This window comes from Phragmites australis, chromosome 16 (assembly GCF_958298935.1).
Source record: "Phragmites australis chromosome 16, lpPhrAust1.1, whole genome shotgun sequence".
Taxonomy (NCBI): Eukaryota; Viridiplantae; Streptophyta; class Magnoliopsida; order Poales; family Poaceae; genus Phragmites; species Phragmites australis.
In genome coordinates, this window is record NC_084936.1 from 25208321 (window position 1) to 25224353 (window position 16033).

Sequence of the window (16033 nt, forward strand, 5' to 3'; positions counted from 1 at the left end):
GAGATTAAAAAAAACTGATGTTTTAAGTTGATACTTTCTAAAAAAGATTTGAACGAATTAGCTTATTCAGGTCTGTTGTCTCATCTTAAGGAAAAGCTGGAAGGTTATAAATTTCAAGACGTTAGCCAAGTTTTGCAAAGAGCTCTAGTATTAGAAAGTCGGACTAAAGAGTCTAGGAATTTTCAAAAATAAAATGATAAATTTAGAGTTGATCGTCCTAATATTCATATGCTTGAGTATGAGTCTGAAAATTCATACGATGTTGATAATGATGTGTGTGCATCCGAATGAGTTTGATCTTCTAAGTCTAAACCATTCGTTTGCTCTGCTCTTAAGCCGATTCCTCCTAAGAATCGGCAAGAGAAAATTAAGTTTACTTTTGATGTGGCAAGGTGTGAAAGAATTTTTGATTATTTTCTACAAGAAGGACAGATTAAGCTTCCTCATGGTCATGTGATTCCACCAGTAGAAGAATTGAGGAAGCGAGCTTATTGTAAATGGCATAACTCTTATTCTTATGCAACTAACTATTGTAATATTTTTGTTGATAAATTCAATTGGCCATTGACGAAGGACGATTGAAATTCTCAGAGATGCAAGTTGACAAGCAATTGTTCGCGATTAATGTTATTGATCTCCAAGACAAGAGTGTTCTAATTCGGCCAACTCAAGCCGAAACAGCTAAAGGAAAAAATATAATCGTTGGTGAAGATAGGCTAAAACCTTTGGGAGAGAACAAAAATTCGCTAAGCGAAGTACTACTTGAGAAGACTCCCAAAAGCAAGGAATTAATCAAAGTTAATGGCTGATTGGTGAACACTTTGACCCCCAAGGGGCATGGCAATGCTAGGATGATCAAACCCAAAAATCCGGAGATTGACAGGTAAAAGATTAATAAAGCAAAGGGATATGACAAGGTTATGAAATTCAACCCACTTTTAAGCAACTTCTGTCTAAGTATGAAAAGGATAAAGCTAGCTAAACTCATGTGAATCGATCAAATAATCTCAAATGATCAAGATCACCTTTGAAGCAAAAAAATGCTTGATCATCATCAACCAAAGGAGGATTGTGTTGCTGCTACTCACCCACCACTTGGGTCGGTGCCATAGCCATGGGTTCCTCCTCCGATGTCTTTTCCTTGCCTAATGTGGGGTTACAATGGTATGTGGACGCCTCCTCCTCCTACACAATTAAATTGTTTTCATCCGGGTTAGACAACACCACATAGGCCAGTTATTGATAGAATATCACGTCCTATTCATAACTGATTGGGGTATAAAAATCGGTTTAGTGATGTTAGACAAGTTAAGAATGTAAAGAAAATATACCGGGTCAAGGAGAGTGAAGTTTCTACTCGAATTTCATATTCTAATGTTGCTGAAACAAGGGCCACTACTACTGATATTATTGAAATTGATTCGATGACAGTGGCTACTGAAGAGCTTGGCAATGGACCGATTGTTATTAGCAAATAAATTGGTCAAATCTGAAAATATGTCTATTGTTGTTTATGTTATTCCAAAGGATGATAATCATGCGGCAAGTAGCAGCAAGCCGCCTTCTAAGTCTCTACATCCGAGGTGGTGTCCCTCCGGCTTATCTCATACGAAAAAGAGAAAATTTCAGCAACTACGTAAGCAGGAATTAATGAAGCAGGAAGCTAAAAAGTTGCGGAATGATACTTTCAATGAAGTTAAGCTGATGCAACCCGTGAAGCAAGTGTGGAGACCAAAGGTAAATGCAATAACAGCTCCTACAGCAGTCCCTTTGTCAACAACAGCATTGGTGCTTATGCAAGAAGACAAGGAAGATGAGGATTTGATTGATTATGATGATTCGGTTGTACATACTAATGATGCTTCACCGATTAAAGGTATGGCTATAAATATGGTTTTTATGCTACCTTTGGAATTTCGTGTTATGGATGAATGTGAAGTAGCTCAATTGGACTTTAGGGCAAAAAGAGGCTATTTTTGAGAAGCCAAAGGAGACAGATCGACATTTGAAGTTATTATATGTGAACGGTTATATTAATGGGAAGCTGATCTTTAGGATACTTATTGATGGTGGAGCTACTGTAAATTTGATGTCATACTCAATTTTCAAGAAGCTTGGTAGAGATGACAGTGAATTAATGAAAACTAATTTGACGTTTAATGGATTTGCGGATGACTCTAATGAGGCCAAAGGGGTTATCTCTATGAAGCTCACTATTGAAAGCAAGACATTATCCATCTTCTTCTTCGTCATCGAGGTGCAAGGTAACTATAATGTTATTCTTGAGTGTGATTGGATTCATGCGAATGGTTGTGTGCCTTCCACCTTGCATCAATTTTTAATTTAATGGGTGGATGATGATGTAGAGATATTCATGCGAATACTTTGGTCTATGTTGCTTTGGGCGATGCTTCAGCCGATTGGAGATACGGCAATGCTGAATGCTTGTCGTGTCTTAATTTTTCAGATTATGATTTTCTTAGTGTCTTTAAGGATGGATTTGTACCTGTGGTTGTAAAACCGACTTGTGATAATCGGATCAATGACATGATGTATCAATGAATAGAGATAGAAATTTACAATGGTTGCACAAACGTATGGAGCAATATTGGTCAGATAAGAACAATATTTGTGAGGCTATTGAAGATTTAGATGTGTTAGATAAGTTAGGTCAAAGTTTTTCATTGGTCAATCCATTAGAAAAAGTTGATATAGGTGATGGTAGTAATCCAAGGCCGACGTTTGTAAACAAAAACATAAAAGCCGATTACAAGGCTAAAGTAATCGAGTTGCTTAGAGAGTATATTTATTGTTTTGCTTGAGTATTATGAGATGTTGGGACTTGACCGAGAATTAGTAGAATATTGGTTGCATATTAAAACGGGATTTATGCCTTATAAACAGCCCCCTAGAAGGTTTAATCCTTATATATATGATTGGATCAAAGAAGAAATAGACCGATTGTTTAAAGCAAGATTTATTAGGCCATGCAGGTATGTTGATTGGATTTCCAGCATCGTCCTCGTGGAGAAGAAGACTAGCAGTAAGTTATGAGTTTGCATTGATTTTAGAGATTTGAATAAAGTTACTCCTAAAGACGAATATCTTATGCCTATAGCCGGCATGCTAATTAATGATACTGCATGACATAGAATAATTAGTTTTCTTGACGATAATGCTGGTTATAATCAAATTTTTATGGCTAAGGAAGATATGTCTAAAATGACTTTTCGTTGTCTTGGTTTTGTTGGTCTATTTTAGTGGGTGGTTATGACATTTGGTTTGAAAAATACGGGTACTACTTATCAAAGGGCTATGAATTTAATTTTTAATGATCTACTTAGTGTCATATTAGAAATATATATTGATGACATAGTTGTTAAATCGGATGATAATGATTCTCATTTAGCCAATTTACATTTAGCCTTTAAAAGAATGCATCGGTATGGTCTGAAAATGAATCTACTCAAATGTGCTTTTGGTGTGTCGGCTGGAAAGTTTTTAAGCTTTATAATACATGAGAAGGGCATAGATATAGATCCTAATAAAATAGAAGCTATACAAAAAGTTCAACTCCCTACATACAAAAGAGATATGCAGAAATTTTTGGACAAGGTTAATTACTTGAGAAGTTTCATATCAAACTTATCCGAGAAAGTTAATATTTTTACACCTATACTTCGGTTGAAAAGTGAGACCGAATTCACTTGGGGGGCAAAACAACAATTTGCATTTGATGAAATCAAGAAATATCTGTCTACTCCGGTGGTGGTTTGAGCGCCTAAAGCCGGATTGTCTTTTTGGGTATATATCGCTGCGGGAGATGATGTGATTGGTGTTGTTTTAGTACAAGAAATTAATGGTAAAGAGCATGCAATTGCTTACTTGAGCTGACGTCTTTTGGAAGCGGAAACAAATTATGCCTTTGAAAAATTATGCTTATAGCCATATTATACGTGCACAAAGTTAAGGCATTAGTTGCTATATAGTACTTGTGTTGTAGTATATCAAGCTGATGTAGTTAAATATATGTTGCAAAAGTCAATTTTAAGTGGTAGAATTGGTAAATAGGCTTATGCACTTATAGAATATGATTTGGCTTATGAATCTTTGAAATCTATGAAAGACCAAATTTTATCTAATTTTATTGTTGACCATCGGATTGATGATAAGTATGATTTAGATGTTGGCTTTATATCTATTAAACCATGGAAGCTTTATTTTGATTGTTCGACTTGTGGGGTTGTATAAAGTGTTTGTCTTATTTTTGTGTCATCTAGAGATGTTGTTCTTAAACATTTTGTCATTTAGAGTATTTTTTAACCAATAGTCAAGCTAAATATGAAGCTCTCTTATTAGAAGTAGAAATTTTAAGCTCAATGGGTGTAAAGAACATAAAGTCTTTTGGTGATTCGCTACTAGCTGTCTAGCAAATTTTCGATAATTATCAATATTTTGACGGATCACTAAATAGCTTTTTTGATAAATGTTTGGACATTATTGCTCTTTTTGGATGATTTTGTTGTCAAGCATGTGTCTAGAGATGATAATTTCAGAGCTAATGACTTAGCACAACAAGCATCCAGTTATCAAGTTAATAGAGGTAAATTCTTCATGATTAAAAGACTGATGCTTGATAGTGTTGATCATTATATAGTCGAATATAAATTTATGGGTTCAGTTGTGTCTTCTTCATTGAGAGAAAATGTTGTAGTTGCTGGAATTAAATATTGGAGGAAGCCTCTCATTGATTATTTGAAAGATCCAAACAAGGGTGTTGATATAAAGATTTGACGGTAAGCTTTCAGATATGCATTATTGAATGGTGATTTATATCGTCAAACTGTGGATAGTGTACTTCTCAAATGCTTGGATTCAGATGAAGCTAGAATTGCTATGGAAGAAGTACAAGAAGGCATATGTGCCACGCATCAACCAGCACATAAGATAAAATGGTTATTGAAAAAAGTTGATTTTTATTGGCCTACTATGTTTAATGATTGGTTCAGGTATTATAAAGGATGCGAGGTATGTCAAAAGTTTGGTGATATTCAATTAGTTTCTGCTGCTATGATGCATCCTGTTATTAAACCATGACCGTTCCGAGGTTGGGGTTTGGATTTCATCGGTCAGATACATCCTCCGTCCTCTAAAGGTCATCGCTTTATTTTGGTGGCTACAGATTATTTTACTAAGTGGACTGAAACTGTTCCTCTCAAGAACGTGACACATAAGGAGGTAATTAATTTTATATTAAAGCATATTATTCATAGATTTGGCATTTCACAGACTTTAACTATGGATCAAGATACTTCATTCATATCACATCAGATACTTAAATTTACCAAGTCATTGAAAATTAAGCTTCTCAATTCATCTCCATATTATACTCAGACCAATGGTCAGGCCGAGTCTAGTAATAAAATTTTGATTAAGCTCCTTAAAAAAAAATAGAGGAACATCCTAGAAAATGGCATGAAGTTCTATCAAAGGCTTTATGGGCATACTGTATATCTAGGCATGATGCCACTAAAGTAACGCTATATGAACTTGTTTATGGTCAAGAAGCTATTTTACCTGTTGAAGTAAATCCTAATACTTTTAGATTGGTCGAGCAGAGTAACCTATCAGCTGTGGATTATTATAGTTTAATGATGGACATAATTGATGAAGTGACAGATGAAACGTTGAAGACTTTGAACGAGATCGAGAAGGATAAATTAAGAGTAGCCAAAGTCTACAACAAGAAGGTAAGAACAAAGTCATTTCAGATTGAAGACCTCGTATGTAAGACCATTTTGCATGTAAGATCGAAGAACAACAAGTTTGGTAAATGGTATTCGAATTGGAAAGGCTCATATAAAGTTATAAGTACCGTTTCTGAAAATTTTTATTTGCTAGAAAATTTGTAAGATGAGAAATTGCCTAGAGCGCGATACTTGAAGAAATTTTATCCTAACATATAGCAAAATGCTTAAAGGAATATGACCGATGTATTGATTACCATCGTCCTAAGAAATTTTCATAGCTGGTGTCTTAATCATTGTCCTAAATAGGTAGGAAGAAAAATAATATGTTTTTAGTGAACAAGCTTTAAAAAAACAGATTGACATATTGATTTTAGTGAGCAAGCTTAAAAAAATAGAAAGACATGTATTGATGACAAGATTTAGTATTTATAGTGATCATTGCAACAATGACTATCTTATTGAACGATCAATACATCCATCAATAAACAATGCTTCAACCACTACAAATAGTATTCCGATTACGATAAATAGTGTTCTGACCACGATGAACAATATTCACCATGATATTTAAAAAAAAACTGTTCATCAATGGATATATTAATCACTGATCGTCCATTAAACCAGTCATTATTGTAATAACCATTATAAATACTAAATCTTATCATTAAGATTACTCTTCTCTAAAATAAAGTTTGAACTCCCTTGTGAAAAGACAAGCAATCTACATTCCGTATATAATGCAGAAGATAAAAGTTGAAACAAGTTCCTGCGAAATATGTTCGGTAGTAAGAGGCATGAAACCTCCTTTCAGCAGATACCACTGTACACCACGTCACCACCCTCAATCAAATGTCTTCATAGCGGAATCAAAATATACCGAACATAAAAAGCATCAAACTATCTAAGAGGGCATATTCATCTGCGTTCCGAGAGGTCCTCTGACCCCCGAATAGAGTGGACATAATCAACAAATGACAATAGAACTGGTGAATTACATATGACCAAAACTTCGACCAGCAGATGTTTCCAAAAAAGAACTAGAGCAGCAGAAAAAAGTTACTGCAGTCAAATTGTGGATTCTATTTACTGCCAGAAGAAGCATGGAGGTAATTTCAAACTTCTCGAGTTTGCTCTTGCCGGTTGGCGTTGTCAATCTGATCCTGCTGCTTTTCCACTTGTATGACCACTAGGGTGGTTTCCATAAACATGCCCCATCTTCAATCGCTTTGTTTCCATATAACGCCGATTCTCATTGGTTATCGGTGTCAGCAATGGCACTCTGCCCAGGACACTTAAACCATAACCCTTGAGTCCAGTGTACTTCGCAGGGTTGTTAGTCATCAGCCGCATGGTCCTGACACCAAGATCACGTAGTATCTGCAGAAAAGAGGGTAATCATCCCCAGGAAGAAGTTAACTAAAGATAGTTCGAATGAAATGGTCTTTACCTGTGCACCTATACCATACTCCCGTGAGTCAGCTGGCAACCCTAACTCCTCATTAGCCTCGACAGTATCCCGCCCATCATCCTGTAAGTTGTAGGCCCGAAGCTTGTGACCCAGCCCAATGCCCCTACCTTCATGACCACGAAGGTAAACTACTACACCCCGGCCAGTTTTCTCAATCATGGTCATTGCCAGAGCAAGTTGATTCCCACAATCACACCTCACTGACCCAAATATATCTCCAGTTAGGCACTCTGAATGCACTCGCACTAAGATATCCTGGCCATCCCCAACATCACCCTGCATATGAGTGTAAGGAAAAAAAAATGATTCTAGATTCCAAACAGAGGGCTGAAGGAAAAGAAAGACTAGGGAAAGTTCATCATTTGACAAGCACTAAATCCCAAACCATAAGAAATGTTTTCACTTTCTTCACCCCAATCTTGCAGTCTGCAGGTAAGCCATATCTTGGATACGACATTACGAATGCATCAGAAGTTCAGATATTTGGCTGATCTAATGGACGTAATTGGCAAAAATGTCTTGCTGAATTGAATTTTGTTCAAGAATTCTTAATGTGACACATTTGACCATAACATTCCACACCCATCAGTCAATTGCAAGTGATTTTACCTTTCTACGTCATGCAATGGAGTTATCGTTTTTCATAATACCTAAGCTGTCCTTCATGCAACATTGCAACTTCTAGAACCCAATGGTCTAACGGTAGCCATACTTAACATTAAATTTGCCAAGTGATGCATACCTTGACCATAGCAATGTGTTCCATCCCATCAATAAGAGATCGATAGCAATATGCCTTAAATGATCCCCATTGTAATTGCAAGGGTGTAACACAAACACATTCAACCAATCTGTCTCTCTTCCTCCTATATCTGCATATGGGAAATATGAGCTTTTCTAAAATAAAATAAAAGCTTGTAATATAGGTCAACACCCTTGGTACTTTGTCTTCCTACGAAGAAAACATGTACTTACATGCAACAAGAAATGCACCCATAAAACTGAACTGTTTTATAGTTACCATTTGTCATGAAACTGTTAGAATTTGGTATATAACACTACCTCTGGTTACAAATACTTGTCATTTTGAACAGGCATGCAGTAAAACTTTCTTGACTACCAATGTCTTTTTAAAAAGGATTTAGGTTGGAAACATAAAATTCATATGTGTAGATTTGTCTAAAAAATTACTTTCATGACACTATAATTTATAGGGTTTACAAGCATTTATACAATAGAAATTAATTGGTTGTCAAAGTTGTGTTTTGCAGACCATGTTGATGTCCAAAACAACAAGTATTTGTGACTGGAGGGAGTAATTAAATTTTCTAAATCAATGAAGAATGCTTTATCCTTATAAATAAAAGAACTGCCACTAAAATATGTTAAGACATGGCTAACCTAATCAAGTCTGCTATTGATATTATCTTCAGGTTCTCCCTCTTAGCAAATTCTTGCAGTTTTGGCAACAAAGCCATGGAGCCATCATCATCATCAACAATTTCACAAAGAACTGCAACAGGAGGTAACCCAGCCAACATGGCAAGGTCTACTGATGCTTCAGTATGTCCAGCCCTTTTCAGCACACCACCTTCCCTATATTTAAGAGGAAAAATATGTCCTGGGCGGTTGAAGTCCTCCGGCTTAGAATTAGGAGATGCAAGTGCTAGAATTGTATTTGCCCGATCCTTAGCTGAAACCCCAGTCGTAGTTCCCTCTTTAGCATCCTAAAACACATATTATTAGCAGGGAAAGATTAGAGACAACAAGGATAAAGTATAAAATGCTCTCAATACAAGACATGCAGTTCTCCTGCGTGTTGAAGAAAAAAATGCTCTCAACAAAAAGAGAAACACAAATGTGTGCATGAGAGAAAATGAGAGGGTGGGTGTGTCAAATCAATTAGAGCTTTTATGTATGGGCAATTATATTAATATCTCATGCATAGTAGCGCCAAACCTTGTAGAGTTCAATCAGAGGAACATTGATGTATGCATAAGTGCTTTCACTCAAAAAGTGATAGCTTGCCTATTCTTCCCAAATTACAATTACAAAGCTCAACACACTCCTTTTTTTCTTGATAACATGAGTTTGTGTGAATGTTCTTTCTCTACAAAAGGTAATAACAAATAGAAACACTTACCACTGAAACAGTGAAGGCTGTCCGCAGTTTCTCTTCATTTTCTTTTGTCGTTACCATAAGAGGGAGTTGTAGCCTTTCCAGGTCTTCTTCTTTCATGCTAACACAAACAATCCCAGTGCCATGCCTCACTATGAATGCCATAGCCTCAGGTGTGACCTTTGATGCTGCCATTATAAGATCTCCTTCGTTCTCTCTGTCTTCATCATCCACAACAATAACATACTGCCACATAAACAGTGAATTTAGAAATATTAAGGAAATGGCTGACATTACCAAATAAATGCTAGTAAGCATAAATCTGGTAATATGGGCATACTTTTCCTTGACGAATATCCTCAATAGCTTCAGGTATAGATGAGAAACCCTCTGTGGGGCAATCTAGGTCAAGCTCATCATCAGCAGCAGAAAACCCATCAACAGCAGGAGCCATATCAGCTGCAATGGTCCCAAGTGCAACAGCATCCGCTTGAACGGCATTAGATAGATTGGCCTTGCCATTTATAATAACATGCTCTGATGAATCACCCCCAGCATGAGATACATGCAACTTTCTGAGTCGGTGTGTATTTTTCAAGCGAATGGATCCGATTGTCCTCAAACTGTTTGATGCGGAACTCAAGAAAAGTGAAGTATCACAATGCAACAAAGAAGTCCTGGATTGACCATAGATGTTATTCGGCCGGTGAAAGTGTTTTCCACTACATGAATCAATTTAAGAGAAGAAATTAGAATATTGAAGAAAGCTAATCTATACACAAAGAGTGTGACGATAAAAAGAATTCAAATTGTTGTCAAGATCTTGCATAGGTGATCCAATGTCCTGTAAATGTAGCACGATAGTAACAAAATTCCACAGGGCACCTTGTATGCAAAGCATGATGTACAAACAAAGAACGAACATGGATGGGGTATTGCCATTTCCTCACCAAAATTTATAAAGAGAACTAGTAAAAAAGTCCAAGGACCGTGTAATTGGGTAAGAGAATGGAGGAATAGAATTTGCATCTTGTGCACTAGGGGTGAAAATTAATTAACCTCAGATATCCACCGACCTCCTTAGTTGAACCAATAACACTAGTTTTCTAAAAAATTGCTCAATTTGAGAAAAATAGTGTTATTGGTTGAACTAAAAGGGTCCGTGGGTACCCTTAGGTTAATTAATTTGCACCCCTATTGTGCACCCAAGGCATGGATGATAGGAAGACAATTCAAGATGCATCAAGCCACCAACCGATCCTAGAAATGGGGATATTCCTCCAACCAAACAGAGACTGAACCCTAAGTCTGTAACAAAGCGTAACTAAAATGGGATACCTAATTCCCTCAAAATCCAAGGCTTAACCAAAATACACTTGCACGCTCAATTACTCAAGCGGGTTTTTTCTCATTCTACTCCAAACTACATTTTCCCAAGCGATTCTATCATCTCTGGAACTCTACACTGGTTCAAAGCAAACGAAAGGCAAGTCCGCTGGACTGGGCGGCTCACCGAGTGCACGAGGACGAAGACGGCGGCGCGATTGAGGCCATCCCACGCGCCCGCCGAGGAACTCCAACACCTGCGCGGGGGCCTGGGGGGTCGAGGCGAGAAGACAAGCCAGGGCGGATTGCGAAGTTGCGCTCGCGCGGGTGGATAGGTGGGGACGTCGCGCGGGTAGATAGGATCCTAGGCGTAGCCACTAGCGAGAGCCGGGTACCGAGGAATAGCGCCGTGGCGTGCTGGACTGGTGGGGACTGGGCTGCCGCGGCGGGCGACCAGCGAGCTCTGGCCGCGTAGGATCGGATTTGACGGGACGGATTGATCTACTCGAGCAAAGGGGATGTTCCTGTTGTGATAAAGGTTGTCAGGATCATTAGAAAAAGGAGAACAAGTTACGTGCGAAAATATAAAAATTAGATATATACAATATAGATGTGTTACCAGAGCGTCGTTAACTGAATATGTCGGAAGTAATGATTTACTTTGAGTTTAGATGAGATCTAAAAATAAAAGAGATTATTTAATAATTTTTTTCCAAATTTTTTTATTTATTTTTATTAATAAAATATGCCCTACATCCGTAGTCAATAACGTAACAGAAAACCTGAAAGATAAGAATAGATGATAAAAAGATGGATAAATATTTAAAATTTAGAAATTTTTATTTAATGAAATAAGAATATATAAAGATATGATGCGGGAATCAACCCGTTAACTAAGTAGAGATAATATCCCAATCATGACAATAACATACAACCTGATTATGATAAGTTGTTGTTAACATCTAAAATTAGATACAATTAACCAGCTTAAATGATGAGTTATAAATAAATAATATTTAAACTAAGTTAAATTGAAGCTCGAATGACTTACAGCTTCTTAACTTCCTCCGCACATTCGGTAGCAAAATACTGTGCGTCACTTTTAACGGTGGCAAATTCTAATATCCCCCTCTGGAAGGAGGCAACGAGCCATTCCTATTGGGTTGTTCGTTTTAAGACACCAGGAATCTATTTATTTTAGTTGGAAATTATAATAAGCAACTTATAGATTGTAGATAGTAAGAATCTAAATTATTAAAGCTAAGTTGCATAATCTGTATAAGTTGGTGGAAAATATATTACTAAATTGTTACAGCCTAAAGGCTATGTCGTTAAGAGCTAAATTGCATAATCTACCTGTTTATTTCAGCTTACAGATTAGGATCACAATCCACAATCTGCAAACTGAAACAAATGGGGCATATGTCGAAGTATTGAGTAAGAGGTGTCCTGGCTAACGGGTCTCACGAGAGATATGACAAACGGCAGGGATATTTTCTAAACCTTGGCTTATTGTGCGACCAGGTCAAGGCTCGCCCGACCAGCATGAGCCTTACTTGTCACGAGACGTCCATATCTAACATGTTTAATCGCATTTATTGATTTTTATTCAAGTGTTTTCCTTCTCGATGCACCTCCTTCAGCGAACAAAGTCGTGGCCGACGCAGATGGGCAGTGCCCCGTCCCATAGTATTAAATGCTACAGAGTAGAGTTTTGCAGACCAATTGGTGAAGCGCGACAAATGGGACAGGGTCTGCAGAATAACCAAACAAGTGGATGAGTTCGCAGGCAGCCCACGGAAGGCTAAGACAGAACGGCTTGGCAGATAAGCTTGTGGCTTATGGCAAGGGGACAAGCAGGGCTACCGAGGTAAAGTAAAAGTGGATGTATCTAAGAGAATGGGATGAGCCCGCAGTACCACCGGTGCAAGGTGCAGTGCACACGCTCTGCGTGGTGATGGCATGAGAAAAAAGTATCTACTGAAAGGGCCCACTTATAAGTTATCCTTCTCTTGTATATAAAGGGGAGAAACGGGTCTAGATTGGGAGGGAGAACTTATCTGTAATCAGTTCATAAACACTCATAATAAAATACACAGTATGTAGGGTTGTTATCCTTCATGAAGTATGAATCTGGATAACCTCTGATGTTCTTGAGTTCATCACACTGTAAGTGTTGTTCACACGCTTATGGACCGATACACCATGGAATCATTTCTGGGATTAACTCACCACAGTTGGTGTGCCATGTAGGGGGCGTGTTTCTGCAATTCAGTAAGTGCTGGAGATTAGATTGGGCTACCCATGGCTGGATCCACGGCAACCGCTGAGTCCCGTTCTAAGGACCCCGGTCACCACGAGGTATTCGTCATGGCATACGACCCGGATGAGCCTGATGTGCTCTAGGTATGGGACACCAGATCGGAGTCCAAAGGCTCCAAGGCTCAACGATAAGTTTGCATGACAATTCATGCAACGGGGAGCAGTGGAGGCTCTCGTGTTCTGGGTGCTTGTGATGATCCCGAGGCCACGCGCCCAGAGGAGAACCAGACTGGCATTGAGCAAGATCCCCAAACAGGTAAGAGGGTATCCTGAAACTAATCGGGTGTGTGGCTTTTTGGGCAGGGTCGTCTCGAGGACAGGAAAAAGGGTCATCTGATTTTCAAGTTTCTAATATAAAGAATGACCACTTTCAATAGATACTAGGAACGGGGGCAGCCTTCCAGGATCTCAACATGTGACCCTTTTCTCCTATGTATTGACCACTCCTCGACTAGACGAGGAGTCCTTGCCCTATTTTACAGCTACCCTCACAGGTTGTGAGAGTAGTACTAGTCGTTGAGCGGTGAGGATTTCTGTGACCAGAGACGAACATGCACAGGACCACACATGTCAATAGGCCGTTCATGTCGAATGGATTGAGGGCTAGAGCGATCTCGACCCCACAAGCCAGCGACACCTTCAAGTACACATTTTAAAATTTTCAGGCCACTAAATAATATTGCAGAGTATGAGGGCCTCTTATCTCAAATACGAGCAGCATCCGCATGAGGGGTAAAACGCCCACTAGCGATAAGAGACTGCTACTAGCTGTAAACTGAGTGCAAAGGGTTTCCTGTACTTTCACCATACGATGGCGATATACCTCTTCAAAGTGAGAAAGTTAGAGTGACACTTCATCGATTTTGAAGTCAAACATGTCCCTCGCAAGGACAACTTCCTAGCCAATGGGTTGGCTTGCCTAGCCTCTTCTTGCGCACCTATCCCGATCGGAGTCTTTGCAAAAAGATTCACACGACCACTCACTGCAGTCTTGGACCAACGTGGAAGGGATGCTCCGCTTAGAAACGGAGCATCAGAGGTAACACCTATGGAGTAAACGTCTCCTCCGGTGTCGTTGACCTCGAGTGGCCATCATGTGGTCGCCCTGCTCGATTCGGGTACAAGATAGATGAATCAAATACTGGACTACCTTCATAATCAAGCAGCCCCTGATGATGATATGTCAGCAGAAAATGTCACATGGCAGGACCACAAATACTCTTAGGTAGAGGGATGCCTCTACTATGAAAGGAACAATGACTTTTTACTGAAATACATCACTTAGGAAGGGGGGATCACAGCGTTCCCCGACATCCTCGGAGGCATATGTGATAGTTGCACTTCGTACCGCACTCTGGTCGGAAAAGCATTCCGATAAGGATTCTATTAGCCCACGACCCTCTAGGATACTTGTGAGCTAGTAAAACGGTGCGGGTCATGTTAGAACCATGGCCGACATACCAAACTACCAGCCCAAGCACAAAAAAACCATACCACTCTCTTGTCATTTCATTGTGTGGGGGCTCATTATCGTGGGATCGTTTACTAAAAGCCCCAATCGATTTTAAATTACTGTTTGTGGCAGTCGGTAAATTCACTAAGAGGATCGAGGCCAAATCTGTCAGGAAATTCGTGCTACAATAACGATTAAGTTCACGCGAGCGGTGGTAGTACGATTTAGCCATCCAAACTATATAATTACGAACAAATGGGACTCAATTCAACAGTCGAAGAACACATGTCGGTCGCCTCGAATGACCAACTACTTGCGCAACGATCAGGAACTGTGGCGAGAGGACAATACAAACGCGAGCAAAGGTCCCGCAAACGTGCTCAAAATTAGGGCAGTCCGATACCAACAGGGTCTCAGGCGCTATCACGACCACATGGTGCAGGAGCGGACACTGGTCATAGATGACCTCGACCTCAGATGAGTCCAGAAACATGGCAGGTCGTAACATGCCCTTCCCCAAGGGGGAGAGGTCCTACAAAGTACTTTGAATTTCCTAACCTAACACGGTCAACTTAGCCAAACAGGCCGGCCACAAATTACACAAACTCACGGAATACGAGTTCTATATGTAAGGCTGCTTGAAGACGAGCCTATTTTTTATTTTGCATGATCTTTTGGATGAGCGTGGAGCATGACTTTTAAGTTTTTTCAAATTCTAAAACCAGACTCTATTTTGCAGGATAACCTAGGTATGAACGGTCTCACCAAATTTTAAGTTTTTTTAATTCATAGGCTTGACCACCTGATCGGTAGTTTTCTGGCCGACTAGACGGTCGGTGGCTATAGCTTTTAGGATATGTAGCTTGTTTTTATGCAGCGTACAGGTTTTGTTCTACCCGATCGATCATATCAATTGAGTGGGAGTTAAAATTATTGTTCTTGTAGTGTTGAAGGTATGGGCGTTCGAGGAATGACGACCACGAGGCCACGAGTCCTAGATTGGGTCGAGCGCTCATCGCCCCCGAAGGGCTTGTCATGCTAAGAGCCATCATAAGCGTCAAGCATCTTGCTAGCGAGCACCCCGAACCTACTTGCCACTCAAACACAGGAGAAATTTACATGAAGACTGGTCCTTTCATTACAAAGCGACCACCCGGGCAGTTCCCGGAGGCTGTTTCTAAACAGTCTATTCAGTACACACTGGACCCAAAAATATAGGGTAGTGGCCTGAACCGAACAGACAAAAGAAAGGAGCGGACCACCGGCAGATACGAATCAACGAGGTCATGTAGCTCCTCTGTGGTCTTCATTGATCTGCCAAAACCCTCAGAGAGCGTCGGGATAAGGTCAATATTCGGGAAATGCTCGTGGACGCTTGGCCAGCGGCAGCCTGACTGCTCTGAGTCTAGTTGGGGCGTGCCTGGCCGGAGCACGCCTGGTCGGAGCGAGTCTGTTCGGGGCAATTCTAGTTGGGGCACGCCTGGTCAAAAGGAGTCTGGTCTGGGCGCGCCTTGTCACAAGGAGTTTGCTCGAGACGATGCTAGCCGACCCTCGGCTGTCCAGCGCCGCTCGCGGTCACTACCCTGCTCTGTGCA

At 39.7% G+C, this 16033-nt stretch overlaps 1 protein-coding gene across 1 annotated transcript; it reads right to left on the minus strand.

Annotated features, from left to right (window-relative positions):
* Positions 1–6591: 6591 nt before the first annotated feature.
* LOC133895515 (probable bifunctional riboflavin biosynthesis protein RIBA 1, chloroplastic) lies at positions 6592–11162 on the minus strand. The gene is given in 8 exon segments (XM_062335905.1): positions 6592–6923; positions 6925–7127; positions 7198–7494; positions 7961–8090; positions 8620–8945; positions 9362–9583; positions 9678–10059; positions 10851–11162. Coding segments are annotated over 8 exon segments (1662 nt in total). The 5' UTR covers positions 10892–11162; the 3' UTR covers positions 6592–6862.
* Positions 11163–16033: the final 4871 nt, after the last annotated feature.